The sequence below is a fragment of the Nuphar pumila genome, chromosome 12 (assembly GCF_984573655.1).
Source record: "Nuphar pumila chromosome 12, dmNupPumi1.hap1.1, whole genome shotgun sequence".
NCBI lineage: Eukaryota > Viridiplantae > Streptophyta > Magnoliopsida > Nymphaeales > Nymphaeaceae > Nuphar > Nuphar pumila.
In genome coordinates, this window is record NC_143260.1 from 30,964,140 (window position 1) to 30,980,371 (window position 16,232).

At 41.3% G+C, this 16,232-nt stretch overlaps 1 protein-coding gene across 1 annotated transcript; it reads right to left on the reverse strand.

Annotated features, from left to right (window-relative positions):
- Positions 1-573: 573 nt before the first annotated feature.
- Positions 574-8,572, reverse strand: LOC149820519 (uncharacterized). Its single transcript, XM_089983053.1, has 5 exons — positions 8,415-8,572; positions 4,768-8,277; positions 2,472-4,226; positions 1,876-2,128; positions 574-1,492 (listed from the first exon to the last, which is right to left on the reverse strand). Exons 2-5 carry the CDS (start codon positions 8,083-8,085, stop codon positions 936-938), a joined length of 5,883 nt encoding a protein of 1,960 aa, XP_089839179.1. The 5' UTR covers positions 8,086-8,277; positions 8,415-8,572; the 3' UTR covers positions 574-935.
- Positions 8,573-16,232: the final 7,660 nt, after the last annotated feature.

Sequence of the window (16,232 nt, forward strand, 5' to 3'; positions counted from 1 at the left end):
TAACAATATATACTCTATGCATAGCCGATATGCGATATGGGTGGCAATCCGTAAGTTGCTGATATACTAACTTGTGACCATGACTGAAGCAACTTTTCGAATGCAAACATCAACACATCAAACCAGGTGAACGTTTAAACCATAAAAAGTAGAGGCTAAGTTTAGCAAGTTTCCAAGTAACCTTGTCAAAAACTTGAGTTATAATTACATGTTGCAAGGCATTAGGCATCTTTCCAGAGCGAGAAATTCAACATAAAACTCACGAGAACAGCCTTAAAAGCTTTACATGAGATGCTAAAAATATAATCATTATCTTTCCCTTTTCAATATAAGAAAGAAATTTTCATGAATTGGAAAGCAGCAATGCAAGATGAGGCTACACCTGTAATGTGTTCAGTCGCACAAAATTACTGGCAATTAGGTATATAAAACTGAAAGGTACACTTCAGCAGGACCCACCTGCCTGCACTTGTAATTTTTGAAGATTGATGGCTCCTTGGCACCACTACTGTTCACTAGGGGGGCTTGAAAAAAACCCAACAAAAAAAGAAGCAAAAAAAAAACAAAAACGGCTAGTTGGCATCTGAAGATTTATTACTTTCAGCCAATGGATCTCTCATTGGCAAAGCTTCCTAAAAACAAAAAGGGGACGAACGTGATAATTCTGTACAATAAAAAGAACCATTAGATTTTACATTCCTATCCAGCATGCAGAAACCTTTGATTTCAAAATCCCCCGGCACACCTCCGGTTTTCACTACCAAAAATCACTCCGCACCATTCTGATTGAATGCAGAAGCTGGCAATCAATAGGTCCATTTGGGAGCCTTGTAGCACAAAAAAACCACAGGCACCAAATACCAGTGGTTGGCAGCGCAGCAAAAATGCCAAACTACCCTTTGTGCGCATGACCAACTTGCCTTGAAGAGATGGATTTATCCACTGACGGAGCCATTCTCTGCTGCTTGTATAAGCTCAGCAGTCACAAGAGCAACCATAGCCTTGTGAAGAGCGAGATCAGCCTTCTGCAACAACCTTTGTGCTTTTAATCGTTTCAGTCTGGCGAGGTCAGATGCACACTGTGCTGCATTCACTGGGTCTCTCAACCTGAATTCTTCCCGATCGGTGCTACCAGACTGATCAGACATCTGTTCCATGGATGACCCATCAGATTGGTAATGATTCTTACTTACCCATTTGGATGGAGCTGATCTCTGCAGATGCAGTACTCCATTTCTCTTGTTGGGGGCTGCATAACTGCTTGATGATACAAAAAACCCCATTTTCTTTGACTTGTTTATGTGCTGCATCCTAGGACCATGATTTACGTCCAACCAATCACTGTTTCTTGGCAAAGGCCCAGAACATGATGTGTACTTAGGTGAGAGCCCAGAATACGCATGAAACCGAGGTGAAGTGTCTGAGCACTCATAGCTTGAGTAAGCGGTAACAGCTCTCTCATCTCCAACAACGGACACATTTATCTTCCTACCTGGTCTCATGAACCAATATGCACATGATTAGCCTCTATTTAGGTTATGGAACCCACCTCAAGATTGACAATGTCTCCAAGTAGGAATCTCTCTCTCTCTCTCTCTCTCTCTCTCTCTCTGTGTGTGTGTGTGTGTGTGTGTAGAGAGAGAGAGAGATCAAACCAACATGGGAGAGGTTGGAATGCAAGACTTTGACCATGGGGATTTAACTTGAGTTAACCAAGTCCAGGGTAAAGCGAGAGATCAGAACCCACACCAACATAGGAGATGTTGGAGTGCAAGACCTTGATTAGCGGGATTTAATTTGAGTTTAACCAAGTCCAGGGTCAAGCACTCAAGGTGTTGACATCAACTGTCACTGAACACAAAAAGGATGACTTACCAGTCAAATGACAACTTTCCAGCTCTCTTGGGTATGCATTGTTATAGCCCACTCCTGGGAACTTCTTCTGTGACCTTTGCTTTGAGCCCTTGTTAGGTACTTCCAGACCCCGTGGCCGCAAACAGAAAGCAAACATGGGTGGCTTCTCAATATACTCCCCCTTGCCAGTGCACCCATTTGAAGGAATATGCAGCTTGCTAATTGCCAATTCCCATTCCTTCAGCTGCTGATGATATTGCTCCCACAATGGAGGCTGCATCAAGCAAAAGGCCATGGCCAAATTTTTTTATCAAGCATCAGTTTTTGTCATTGATAATGATAACATGTGCGTAGAGAGAGAGGAGAAGGGGAAGGGGAAGGGAAAGGGGAAGGGGAAGGAGAGAACCTCCTATGTTTAAAACACAAACTAAACTGGTCAAGACAGTTTAACCAATCGCATTCATTTTGACCAGTTTTAGGCCTATGCTCCTTGGGCAATGCAAAAGTTGTTCTCATACCACAGCAGACATGAGAATGTATCCGATCCTGATATGAGTGAAACAGAGCAGCTGGGAGGAGGAAAATAACAGTGTTTAATAAATCAAGAAAAAATTTACCTGGAATTGCCTAATCAATGGCATGCCTTTCTTTCTCTTCATTCGCCAATATTCGTAGATGGCATCCATAATATCAAATGGTTCAACATCACATGTGAAACGTGCAATTTCTTCGCATGAAAATTCTTCAGACTGTTGAGCATAAGCAACTTTTTCGAACATGTCCATTGCCCTCTCAAACATCTCATCAGAAACATCCACAAACTGGCCCTCATCAATATCCAGTGATTTTCTGAACTGCACAAGCCATTCCTCGTCTTCATCATCCATATCATACAAGACACGAGATGGATCCAGGGCCATCTCAATCTCAGAGTCAACCAGCCTGAAGTACCTTGGACCACGCACAAAAGGAACTACAACAGGGTTGGCCTCATCATCCTCAATCCTGTGAACCCCAGGAATGGGTATGTTCTTGACTGATGCAGCCCTGATGTTCCTATTGTAGCATTCTTCATGCATTTCTTTAAAGAGTACATAATTGCTCCTGTTCACAAATTCTAGGCTCCAATCTTTCCCACCTTTCCATATTATGGCATGATTGGATCGATTAGTTACTCCTGGCTGAAGAAACTGATGTGCCTTGTATGAATACCTAGTGGACCCTTCAATTTTCACCAAAAGCCTCCAATCATTATGATCAAGGCATGCCAACATGACTTGCGCCCCACATTCTCTCCATCCTCGATCCCCTACTGTGACCAAAACATTTGCACCACATGATAACAAATCCAAGTACCTATGAGGACTTCCAGAATTTCCTAAAACCCTCTGTAACTCATGATCATTATCTTGCTTCACCGGCCGCCCATGTCGATAAGGGGCCCTATCTTCACATGGTAATGCACCTGAACCCAAAGTTTGGTGTTTCCAGGTACCACCAACAAATTCATTATATAAGAACCCCAACCTACCCTCCTGCCATGATTTTGAGCGACAAGAAAATGACTTGCGTGCTGATTTCAGTCTGCTGCTATTAGACATGCTGCGAGGTGCAGTGGTGCTATGTTGCCGGAGGTTACTGTCATGGATATTCCCAACCAATTCACCTGCTGGGTAATTCGCACTTCCTGCTGCCCTCTCAAAGGGAAGTGAAGTCAGTTGGCTAGATGGTGAAGCAGTCTGATCATCAATAGTGTTCAAAAAGGAGGAAACATAGCTAGGATCAGATTCTGCAGGACCTGAGGGAATGGTAGAAGCTGAAGACCTTGACCTCCCTGCATATTGCCAGGATCCCATGTTGCAGGGATACCTGCGTAGGTGAATAACTGTCCGACAATGAGTATCATCAGCAGGGCCATTTCTTGATTTTGTTACACCTACGTAAGGGCCATTCACATTAAGGTCGCTATCTGATGACTGTTGATTCAACTTTAGCCAATGACCAGAATTGGTTATGGGAGGGGCATCACTCACCACTACCCTTGAATGTTTAGGGACCAGCAATTTGGGACCAGTAATTTGTGGATTCCTAAATCCTCCTGATGAAAGCTGAATGGGTAAATCATCTTTGCTTTTAACCAAAATCTTCTTACTTCGGCCTGAATCGTTCAGCGTGGAATGGTTTTGAAAGACAAGAGAAGCAATCGCATTTGCCATCATCAACTTAAGATGCAGATTGATGAAAAATGTTGGTGCAGAAGCAAAACAAAGAGCAAGTGCAGACAAACTTCTGTGGTTACCAACAGAAATACCAGGTGCACAGCTCCTATGTACTTCATAGCATGGCTTGTGGATATCTTGATGCAAGAAACCCTGCAAAAGAATAACATTTATTTGCATGGTTGGCAAAATCGTGACTCGGATCCGGTTCGATTGACCCTTGACTCATGAGTCAGCAGGTTGACTCTGTAACTCGAACAAGTTAGGACATGAATTTTTTAGTGTTAATACATGGAAAAAATCAAACTACAAACTGTATAATCACTAATTTTAGCACATGACATCAATGACTAAGCTATATAAGTGTTCAACTATACATAATTGTCGATATTATGATTCAAAAATAGATGATTCTTTATAAAAAACTATACTTTTATAAGCATTATGCATTAAAACCACAAAATGATGCCAAAAGACACATAAGTGGATTGATGGTCCTGAATCGGTTACCCAGTTGGGGTCCAATCCAGGTCAACTAAGGCAATTCCCGAGTCAACTTGCCAGGTTTGCCAACTATGTTTATTTGTCATTCTTTCCTGCATATTATGCATGCACGCATACATGTGTATGCATGCAAAAAAACACACCAACAGTTCAATAAATGCAGCATACAAAAGGAACAAAAAATGTGTACCTCAGGACTTCCCATCTTCTCCAAAGCTGATGAACCCACAGGACAAATTCCACTCTGGAAGAACCTGACATCAGCATCTGCAGGAGCTGCTGAAGGCAGTGTCTCACTGAGAGAGCTCAATCTATCAAGCGAAACATGTATACCTTTCCAACTCGAAGTTTGAAGCGTCAAAAGGTTGTAGAATACAAAAACAGTTTGTTTTCCCTTGTCACCCAAAAGCTTAAACCTGATAGAAATGAATGGCAATTTCAGTTCTGTAATACCCTTGAACTTCAGGGGAAAAGACGGATCTGACACCTCAGGTCTACAAAGATTTGAAAGGATTGAACACAATAGAGTTATAGCATGCCCCAAACATCCTTCAAACATCAAAATGGTGAGGGCAACATCCTTATTGACGATCATCATTTCCAGATGAACTTTGGGCCATACTGGACTTATTTCACCAAAATTAAGCAGAAAAAGGGCACTAAAAAATCCAGAGTCTTCTACTCTGGCTCTGGAACCAGAAGCCCATGGAAATGGAATGCTTAGAATCAGCCTAAATTGATCTAATTTCAATAAAGCAGAGGTAAATTCTGACACCATGCCATTCTCCAATTGCAAAACAGAGGTACCATGAAGTAAAGATCCTTTCATAGTACCTAATAGATTCTGCACACTGAAAGTATGCAAGAGGCCTTGTGAACCCAGTGTACACTCGGTAGACAGCAGTTCAACTCCTTTTACGGAGCACGGGAGTTCTACACCTTCTAGAGCACCAACATTGTCATTAACAGAGGCAAGAAAGCTCACAGAGCCTGAAGCACTTCCAGAAGAATAATCCCCCTCCACAATATGGGAAAGATGCTCTTTTCTTCTGCGGCAACGCCTCCTGAAATAAACAAGAAGAGCCCTTCTCTTGTTAGATATTGAATCAAACTGCACTACATCATCTTTTTTGTCACCATTCCTAACTGCAGCTTCATTCACTTGCAATGGAGTGGTCCTGTCCTCAGAGACAAAATCAGGCACCTGTTTATTGTGCTTATTCATTTTAAGTGTAGATACAGGCTGCTTTCCATTTTTGACAAAAATGGAATCCTTGGACAGCATACAAGTGGCCAAGCTGTCACCAGAAATGCTTGATTTATTCTGCATTTTCGTTATACCCACAGAAGATGAATTCGCTCTAGAAGATGACCGTGTTAACCATGATATTATTGGCTCCGAGTCTAGAAATGATCTTGTGCCTTCATCTACTGTAGAGTTGAAGTCCTTCTCTATATCAACATATTTCCCTTCCATGGCGAGGCTTTCATATGGACAAGCAACTTGCTCATCGAGTTCGTCTTGGCACAGTAAAAGCTTAAATCTCTCTGCCCCAAGGGAGAGCCATTCTTCATCACGATCATCATATTGAATAAAGTGCAAGTTACTCTTTGGGTCATAACTTTTTATCTCACCAAAATACCACTGTTCATCCAGCGGCCAGAAAACCTTGACTTTTTTGTTTAGAACCCAATATGCATCTGATTCTCTATAACTGATCTCAACAAAACGCCGCCGCCTTTTAGTGAAGTGCTTCTGCTTCTGTTTCCTAGGTCTCAGAACCCTAGCAGGAGCATCTGCAGGAGAGACCCTTCTCTTAGCCAAAGAATTTTCCCCCATATTCTTAAAGTTGCGACGAAAAAGTAAAGAGAATAGTGATCCTTTTGCAGAACGCTGGACTGAATGGGAATCATCCCCAGCAAAGCTATTACAACTTGAATTAAACCGTGAGGAGAGCATTCGCGCAGCATTCTGCTCGAGATTTTCTTGCTCATCAGCTTGGGAGGATGACAGATTGCTTGAATCCTCGACACAATCAACACCAACCTCCAGTTTCTCTTGGCTAATTTTGGAACACTTCTCAACTTCTACATCAGCATCTAAGGATAACAATTTCCCTGAACTAACATGGGGAGATTCTTCAACAATTTTGAGGGAATTCTCAACTTCTTGTTCTTTGAAATCAAAGGATAATACCCTACCAGAACTTTCAATATGGTCAGAACCTTCATGAGCAGGATCTTGACTGACCTTGACAGAATGATCAACATCTTGTACAGTGACATTGATCTCCAGCTTACTAGAATGTTCTACAGAGTCTGAACCCATACATGAAGTCCCTTTGATGTCCTCATGAGGATTTTCAAACGATGGCTTCACTTCCACATGGGACATGCCATCTTTAGCTGATACCCGCCGCCTCCGGCTATTTCTGCTTATCACCTTCTTTGGAACTGAACTACCAGCATCCTCCTTCACAGATAGAACAGGAACACATCTGTCAGATTCATCTTGGTTCGCTTTGTTCAAAATTTTCTGCCTCTTGTTTAACAATGAATGAATCAGTGGGCAAGACTCATCATTTGAATTAATGAGATGGTCTTCACCACTGCACTTACAGTGGGTTTTAAACCTGACAGAAGTTACTGGACTGCTGATCTCTGTCGGCTTTGAAGATTCTGTGGGCTTCAAAACATGATTCCTGCAACGGAAAGCAGTTCCATCTTCGAGGTGAAGCTTCTCTGGAGCTGAATCCTTGCAATCTTTCTTGGCTGTGGCATTCACTCCATCTACAACCTTTGAGGCATCAGATAAATGATCCGAGTTCTGCAAATCACCAGTGGTGCCAGATCCAGAGAGCTTTTTGGCAACAACCACTCTCGATCTCGACTTTTTCAAAGTAGGACCACCCGGGTTGAAACAAAAACCACCATTAGCACCATTCTTTCTTTTCTTTAAAACTGGTTCAAAACAACTTAGGCTGATTTCCTTCCTCTTCTTCCTCCTCTCAACATCAACTCCGTCACTCTTCAATGCACTTGAAAATCCAAACCTCCTTATCCACGACCCGCTACTCCCCCTCACCGCTTCACTTAAACTGACACCACCAATTCCGCAACTCCCACCACTAACCCAAGAATTCTTGGTATGTTTTCTCTTTAACAAGCCACGCTTTTTCTTCAAAAGGCCAGACCCATTGTTCAAACCACCCAAATTTCCATTTCCCGAAACCCCAGGAGCTTCATCATGGCTGCCCGCAAACAAACTCGGGTTCTTCTTCAGAACCCTGCCCTCATGGTCACCACCATTACCAGAAACCATGTTCTTTGCAGCAAAGCTTCTTGCCAACGAACTCCGGATCCTCTTCGAGATCTTGCTCCCCGTGTCCAACCCAAGGGCACCATTTCCGGACACTCTAGGGCTCTCGGTGTAAAAACTCACGACTTCCAGGGTTCTAGACGACTTAGGCTTCCCGGAACCACTGGAGCTCTCTACCTTATCGTCCATCTACGGAACCCTCCAGAAGCACCAAGAGAGTCCCAAACCAGATCACCCATCATACATCTTCATACTCAGAAAACCCGCATCTATAGATCACCCATCATGCATCAAAAACCAAAACCCCTCTAGAAACAACCCCAACCACAACACCCATCACGAGATTCAAACAGAAACGACCAAAACCCACGGATCGAAGCCCTAAGAATCATCACGAAACGCATCAAAACGCACCCCAAAGCATCAATTTTTCTAGATCTAGGTTTTTACAAACAAAGTCAAGGAAACCCCTCAGAAAAGGAATGAAAAGAAGGGAAAACATTAAATCTGAACCATACCTCGACGAAAAACCGCCGGAAGAAAGCCTATCTCACCGATCTGACGAATTTGACCGATTTCTGGAGCCAATTTCACAAAAGAAAACCCGATTCCTCCGAAAAATATGAAGGGGGGAAAACTAGGGTTAGGGTTTCGGTTTCGATATTTTTTTTATTTCTATTTTCTCTCTCTCTCTCTCTCCCTTTATTTTTTTTCCTTTTTCCCCTTTGGGCGCCTTTTTCAACCCCAACTGCATTTCGCGAAGAGTCCGACGCGTGTTCACCGTTGGATGGTCAACAAACGGTCAGGATTGTTCGAAACTGATGGCCAGACCCAAAAGTCTATTAAATCGATTCGAGTATTTCGGAGACTAGAATGACATCAACGGTTCGGATCGTTGATGCGGACGAGATGAAGGGTCAGGATTCGAAAAAGGGTTACGAAAATGAGGGGCCCGCTACGAGACCTGGCCGGACTGAAATTCGGTCTCTTTTTCTCGCTTTCTATTTTTGGCTTTACCTTTTATGTGAAAGTACACATTTGCCCATACCATTTTCCCCAAATTAATTGTTCGGTAACCCACAGAGGATTTTGCCACCTTAATTTGGTGTCATAGTGGACAAAATAACATGATATTTTGAAATATATCGAAAAATTATGAAAATTCTGTGATATTGCGAAAATATCAAGATATTTTCAATTTAAATGTTTTGACATGCTTTTATTTCAATGTTTACGTTTTTATCAACAAATTTTCAATGGAAGAATGGTTTTTCTACTTTTTATGCATCTTTTAATCTTGTTCCTTTTATTTATTTTTTAATATTTCTTATTTATTTTATTGCTAATATTTGGCATAGAATAACTTGAAAATTATGAAAAATGTGAATTCCTTGGGAAATTTTGGTAGTGGCTTCGATTTCCATTTTAAAGGTTTTGAACTACTGTTTGTGTTGTCTTAATTACTATAGGTGGTCAAAGAATTGTGGGTGCGTTGGGTACTTCTAGTGATCACAAAAAATTAAAAAAATGGCATATATATCTTCCATGTATAGTAGTCAACTAAACTAGTTAGATGGCTGGTATTGGTGCATTATGTTGATGGCTAGTGAACTTGAATTCAAATGATTTCGCGTTTGTTTTACTCTATTTCCTATGAAAAAGGGCCTCTTTCTGGCCAAGCTGGATCAGATGCAAAATGTGCCGCTTCACCTTAGCACCGTCCATCTTTCCTGTACATTTTGTTCATGGGTGCTCGGTGTGCTCGGTGCAGCAGCACATTTGAAATGTGCAATGTGATTGCACCTCAACACTCTTGTGAGATTCAAGTGGTGGACCGGTGAAAAGATAAGCTGCAATATGATTGCACAAATATCATCTTGGGGACAGGCCTATCTGTTATGGGGCCAAAGGCCTGATGGAGGGCAATGAGGTGCTTAATGCACAAATTTTGTGCCATGTGATTGCACCCGATCTGGACTCATGGGACCAAACTGGCCAAGAGCCGTTTTACATTCAAAATCAAGTCTCACAACCTTTATGGCCCGCGAGGAATAATTTTCTTTGGTTGTGATGGTTTCGTGTAGGGATGCAAACGGTTCGGGTTTCGAATAAAAAAGTACATTGGAGAGTCGGATCATCATTTCGGATCTGGAACAACTAAATTTTGCAAAAAGCTCCATCATGAATCTAAACCGTTTGCAACCCAAGTTTCATGGCAAAGGGTGTCCCATCTTGGTGGCATGTAACAAACACCCTACTAGTGGCCTTAGGACATCCAAACCAAAGATTATTTCATTATAAAAAAATAACCTATAAAAAGCGTTGATCAAACTTAAATTGTCGATAATTAATTGGTAAATATTTTTTATAAAAAATCCAATCTGATATGCAGAATTACCATTGGCCTTTTTACACCAGCACCAATGATCATAGCAATCAACAGTGAGAAGCAGCCTCAAGGGGGGGTAGTGTAGTGGGGTGAGGTTTTGGCTGCTAGAGGGACAGTCAAGGTTTGATTCTCATGGTTGTCACCCCTATGCGCAAGCCAATGGGTAACATAGGCCTTTGGGGCAGGTGTCCTAGCCTTAGAGTTTTATGTTGCCGGCATGACGACCGTAGGTATAATAGGTTGAGCCAGTGCAATCGGGTCTCCGTGCTGGGTGCAGTTTTTTTGAATTATAAATTCAAAAAAATCAACATAAAGCAGCAAAATTGGCAATGGTGACACCGTCAGGCACCCTTAAGGGTGGGTCCCATATCTGTATGATAAATGGTGATGATAAAAGTGATGGATGGCGAAGATGCATCACATGACATGCATTTTTTTTTAGAATTGCACCCATGTATACTGTCATTATCATTATCACAATTGACTTGTTTCACCTAGTTGAAGCTAGCATTATGTTTGTTTTATTTATTTATCGCTCCTGCTTGAAGCTTAGAATGATAAAATGTTTGAAGCCAAAACTCGAGTGGTATTATAGTCTTTTTATATTTTTTGTATATATGTTTTTGTTTTTTGTGTGTATTTGGGACAAGGGTTATTTCTTTTTTCTTCTTTTGATAATTTGAGGTAAGGTCCACACCTACGCGTCTTTTAAGTTTTACAAGTGACTATAATTTACAAATTACTTTAGCATAGCACTCACGCAATTGTCTTCCCCTGTACTACTATGTCCCAATAACTCTTCACCCCCGTTTGACGTGTCACAGTGGATGCCCGGTTCCACCGCATCTCAACAACGTTGTTTCATCATTCCACCCCTTATTACTCTTAGAACAGGAACGTGGGGAAAGATTTTAAAAAAAAAAATCAGGGGGGAATACCTCAAGTCCCCCCTCATCTCTCTCTCTCTCTTGATGGGGGGTTGTAGGGGGGGGGCCAGAATAAATTTTTTTGGGCTTATGTTTGAGACCTAGTTTCTTATGGATCAGACCTGATTTGTTTAGGTTTAGGGTTGTCGCCCTTGCCTTGTATAAATTCTTTATTTTCTTTCTCTATTGTAACGGTCGTTGAAGAGCAATAAAGCTTTTTCTCTAGGCGGTCGTGGTTTTTTACTCTCTCTCGGATTGAGGGGAGGTTTTTCCACATAAATTTGTGCGTCCTTGTTGTGTTTGGTTTAATCGTTCTTGTTTATTGTTTTTTTCGGTTGTTTCTTGCTTGCAGTTTTTTTAACATTTCAATGTTAGGGGTTGTTTGATCAAAACCTAGAAGAAAAAAAAGAATGGGGAAAAACAGATATTAAGGAAGAGAGAGTGTTCTCTCAAAAACTCAAAGGAGGAGATGAAGAAGATGAAATACATACCTAGGTGTCAATCCCTAGGGATTTGATGGTGGCTGAAGTTGGCATAAATCCCAAGAAGAGGGGTCGACTACTAAGGTAGAAAGAGAGAGTTTTCTTTTTTTCTCTCAAAACAAAGAGGAAGAAGGAGTTGGGAGTATCGGTTGTGGAAAATGAGAGAGGAAAGAGGGAGTCAGGTGCCCTAGTGGGCCCCACTCACCCTCTCTACTTACCTATGTGCACCCAAGCCAAACCGAATCCAAATTGGGTCCGGTTTGGGCTCGGTTTGGGTACCAACTTGAGTGGGTTAGTTCCCACACAAACACCAAAAAGGAAAATACAAAAACCAAAACCTAAAAAGAAATAATAATATCTATATATCATTTTTTTAAAATAAAAATAGAAATATAATTGTTTCATAAAAAATAAAAGTTTTTCAAATAATTTAAAATCCATAAACAATAGACCCACACTAAATTGGGTCGACCTAATGGGTCCAAACCTAATTAAGTTGCCAATTACTAAATAAAAACTCACTTTATGTTACTTTTATCATTATTAAATAATTGTTTTAATAATATTTAAATAACCCTTAAATTAAAATAAATTAATCGCTTAATTATTTTTAACCAAAATACCCTTATGATAAAAATCACTCGCAAGTTAACTAATTACATCTAGTTAACCTCAAAGCACTATGAAATCATTTTGATAATTCACAAACATCATAAAAAATATATATTTATTTATAAATTAAAGATAACTAATGGTTAAATGCTCAAAATAATTTTATAAATGTCAATTCTACCATTATTGGCAAAAAATGAGCAAATAAACAAGCAATACCTCTAAAAGTAGAAATTTAAACCCCAAAATGAAAGTTCTAACTCAATAACAAAAATTCACTTTATTTATTTATGACTCAAATTTTACCGGTTTTACATCCTTCCCCTCTAAAAAGAAATTTTGTCCTCAAAATTTGTACTCGCTTACAAATAAGTGAATGTACTTTTTTTACATACCTGCTTCAGTTTTTCAAGTACATTCTTTGGTATCGTGATGTTGCCAACATACTTTGACAAAAAGTTCTCAATGGCCTTGCTGTCTCGAGAACCATTGAACTTTGTTGGTCTTGGCACATCAATCCTTAATGGCCTCTTACAATTTCCCCCATTTAGGGTCATTGACCGCTGCAATGTGTGGTTTTTCAACTGAAGCTCTCCTACTTCAGTCTGCAAGTCAGCTACTGTTGTCGTCAACGAAGTGATCAACCCCATTTGTAAGTTCATCTGCTCTTGCAGGTTTGCCACCATATCATTCAATCCACCGAATTATTCAATTGTACATGAAATCGCTTTCTCGTGCGAAGTCACATCTTCCACCAACTTGTTGATAGTTGCAGCCATCTCTTCTTGGCCTTGAGGTGAACCCATCTCCTCAGCTTTGGCAACTACCTTGCCTTTGGTATTATGCAGGTTTTGATAAGGCACCACGATATCTTGGTCACAAATCGCAGTCTGTCGACACCGACTCTGGAGTCCCTTCTCCAGCATGAGAACAAGCTCTGGTACCACTTGTCACGGGCTTATTTTCTTTAATGGGTCAGCGCGGCGTGACGGTCCTTCCTTACCGCCACAAGCCTACTTGTCAGCTCGCTTGCCAGTCGCGAAAGCTTGTAATCAGAGTGAAAGAGAGAATAGAGGGAGAAGAATTGCAATCACAACGAGGGTGAACAAAAGAAAGCTCAACGCATTTAATTTATTCACAATTTTGCTCGAGGACTATTACAGTTCAAGCATACAGGTTGCCCATTCGGGTTATTGATTCACCTGAACCGGGCAGCTTACATCAAACTCAACAAAAGCAAAACAGACTCTAAGCGCAACTTTACAATGTAAGTCGCAAGGGAACAGTCAGAGTGATGAAGAAAAATGGATTCATTGATGACTCTAGATTAGTCATCGGGTCATTCACAATGGCATTGTTGTTACTGTTGTCGTCGAAAGCCATGGATGATCGATATCAGCTTAACAGCTCTAAGAAGTTAAGAGATATGGAGAAAATCAATTTCTGAATTTTTTACTACACTGTTAACGATGCAGATACAATACAATATATGTGGTAACATTTGGAGATAACGTCTTATTCGTTATGTCAGAGTCTTCTGATGAGATGATGTTGGTATAAGATGAGGTTGGTCCCTTGATTCTTGTTGGGACGATATTCTAGTAAACAGAATACAAATGGTAACTGCAATGTTACCTTTACAAGGTAAACAACCATAAATAATTTATGTGACATTTCTAATAAAATCCCATGTATTTCAGCCTGTCATGAACAAGAAGCTTGCGATATATGAAATGCAAAAATAGGGTAGTTGCTGAAAGCAGATGCTGAACATGAGCTTTTTGCTCATGCCGACATCGTGGCCGTCTGTTTGCATTTTGGATGAATGCCACATAGCATATAGCAGTTCTGTTGACTTTTTAACTTTTTAAAATACAAAATAGATGGCTACAATGTTGGCATGCGCAAGAAAGCTCATGTTCAACATGACCTGGTATGCTCTCGGGAAGTGGCCTTTGCACCAATATTAAGTTTTTTTTTCGATAGAGAAAGTTGGGGTTAGTACAACCATATCATTGGGATTCGAACTTGAAACATTTTAATACAAAGTGATGTGCATTAATTGCTCCTGCTAGACAAACGGAGCCTCCCACTATTTTTTTTGCACCATATGAAGTTGGCACACAAATGCTTAGGAAATTGCTGTCTAATAAATTCCCAAGCTGGCTTAGTAGAAAACTCAGATAACCCAATTACAAAATGTGACACTTGAAGATCTTAGGATAAAGGTTGCAGCAACGTTACTGGATGGTGATGCTATCTCTTGGTGGAGGCGGAAGCGCAGTGATATGGAGAGGGGTCAATGCGTGATAGACACCTTTGATAACTTTAAAATGAAGCTGCGCAACTACTTCATGCCAAGGAATGCGCAGAGGCAAGCGTACTGGATGGTTCATGAGCTTAAACATACTGGTTTGTTGTAAGACTATGTCAAAACGTTTCAGATGTTCATGTTGGAGGTGCCTAACATGCCAGAAGACGACAAGCTCAACTGGTTCATTGTGGGACTTCAACCATGGGCATAGTCTGAAGTGGAAAGGAGCAACCCCCGTATTTTGGAAGATGCATATGTAGCGACCGAGCGCTTAGTTGACACTCAGTGCAAGCATTTCACCTCATCAGCCAAAGTTGGAAAGAAGCCTGACCACGGAGGCAAGAAGGATGAGCGACACGACGACAAAGGTGAGGCATCAACACACCATCAATCCGACAAGAAATAAAACTACTCAAAGTATAACAACAACAACAACAAGGGTGCAGTTGTGACATGTTGGTTCTATGGCGATAGGCATATCGACAGGCAGTGCCCCAAGCACCTCATGAAGGATGACGGGCAAGCCAACACAACATAGAAAGAATGCAGTGATACTGAATACAGTGACACTGAGGCTATGCAACTGCAGATGGGAGCCATGCGGTCGATCAACGCTGCTAGGAGTTGTGCAGTTGAGAACAGGCAGGTTAGCAAAGAACTGATGTATCTCGAAGTCATTACGAATGAAAAGTTTACTTCAACTATGATAGACTCTGGGGCCACACACAACTTTGTCTCACGGAAAGAGGCACAGCGGTTGAGCTTGAAGCTCGGGCCAAAGTAGAGAACCATCAAAACGATATCTGAGGCCAAACCCATCTTTGGTAAAGCAAGAGATATGGCTATCCAAGTGGGGAGTTGGGCTGGAAAAGCCAACTTCTCTGTGGTGCCCCTGGACGATTTCAAGATGATTCTGGGTATGGAGTTTTTGCGGAGCCAGAATGTTATGATGCTACCAAAGTTTAACATGTTGATGGTTATGGGGCCAAACCTATTCCACACAGTGCAGTGCCTTACGCAGAAAGACAAGTCTTCAATGTTATCGGCAATGCAGCTGAAAAAAAGTGTCAAACATGAAGATCAGGCATTCTTAGTTATTGTGCGTGCAGAAGAAGGAAAGGTAGAAGCAGCAGTACCGCCGACCCTAGCCCCACTGTTGAAGGAGTTTCGAGGGGTGATGCCCCCATAATTACCAAGGCGTCTTCCACCAAGACGTGAGGTCGACCACAAGATTGAGTTGACCCTGGGAGCGAAGCCTCCCACGATGGTTTCATATTGCATGAGACCAACTGAGTTGAATGAGCTGCGCAGGCAGCTAGACGAGATGTTAGACGCAGACATCGTTTGTCCATCAAAAACCCCATTTGGCACCCTAGTTCTTTTTTAGATGAAACATAATGGCTCCAAACAGTTATGTGTGGATTATCGTACTTTGAACAAAGTCACAGTGCAGAACAAGTACCCATTGCCATTGATAACAAACTTGTTCGATCAGCTAGGCAGTGCTCGTATATTTTCTAAGTTAGATATGTGATCAGGTTACTGGCAGGTGAGGATTGCTGAAGGTGATGAGCCAAAGACAACTTGCGTCACTTGCTATGGTGCTTACGAAT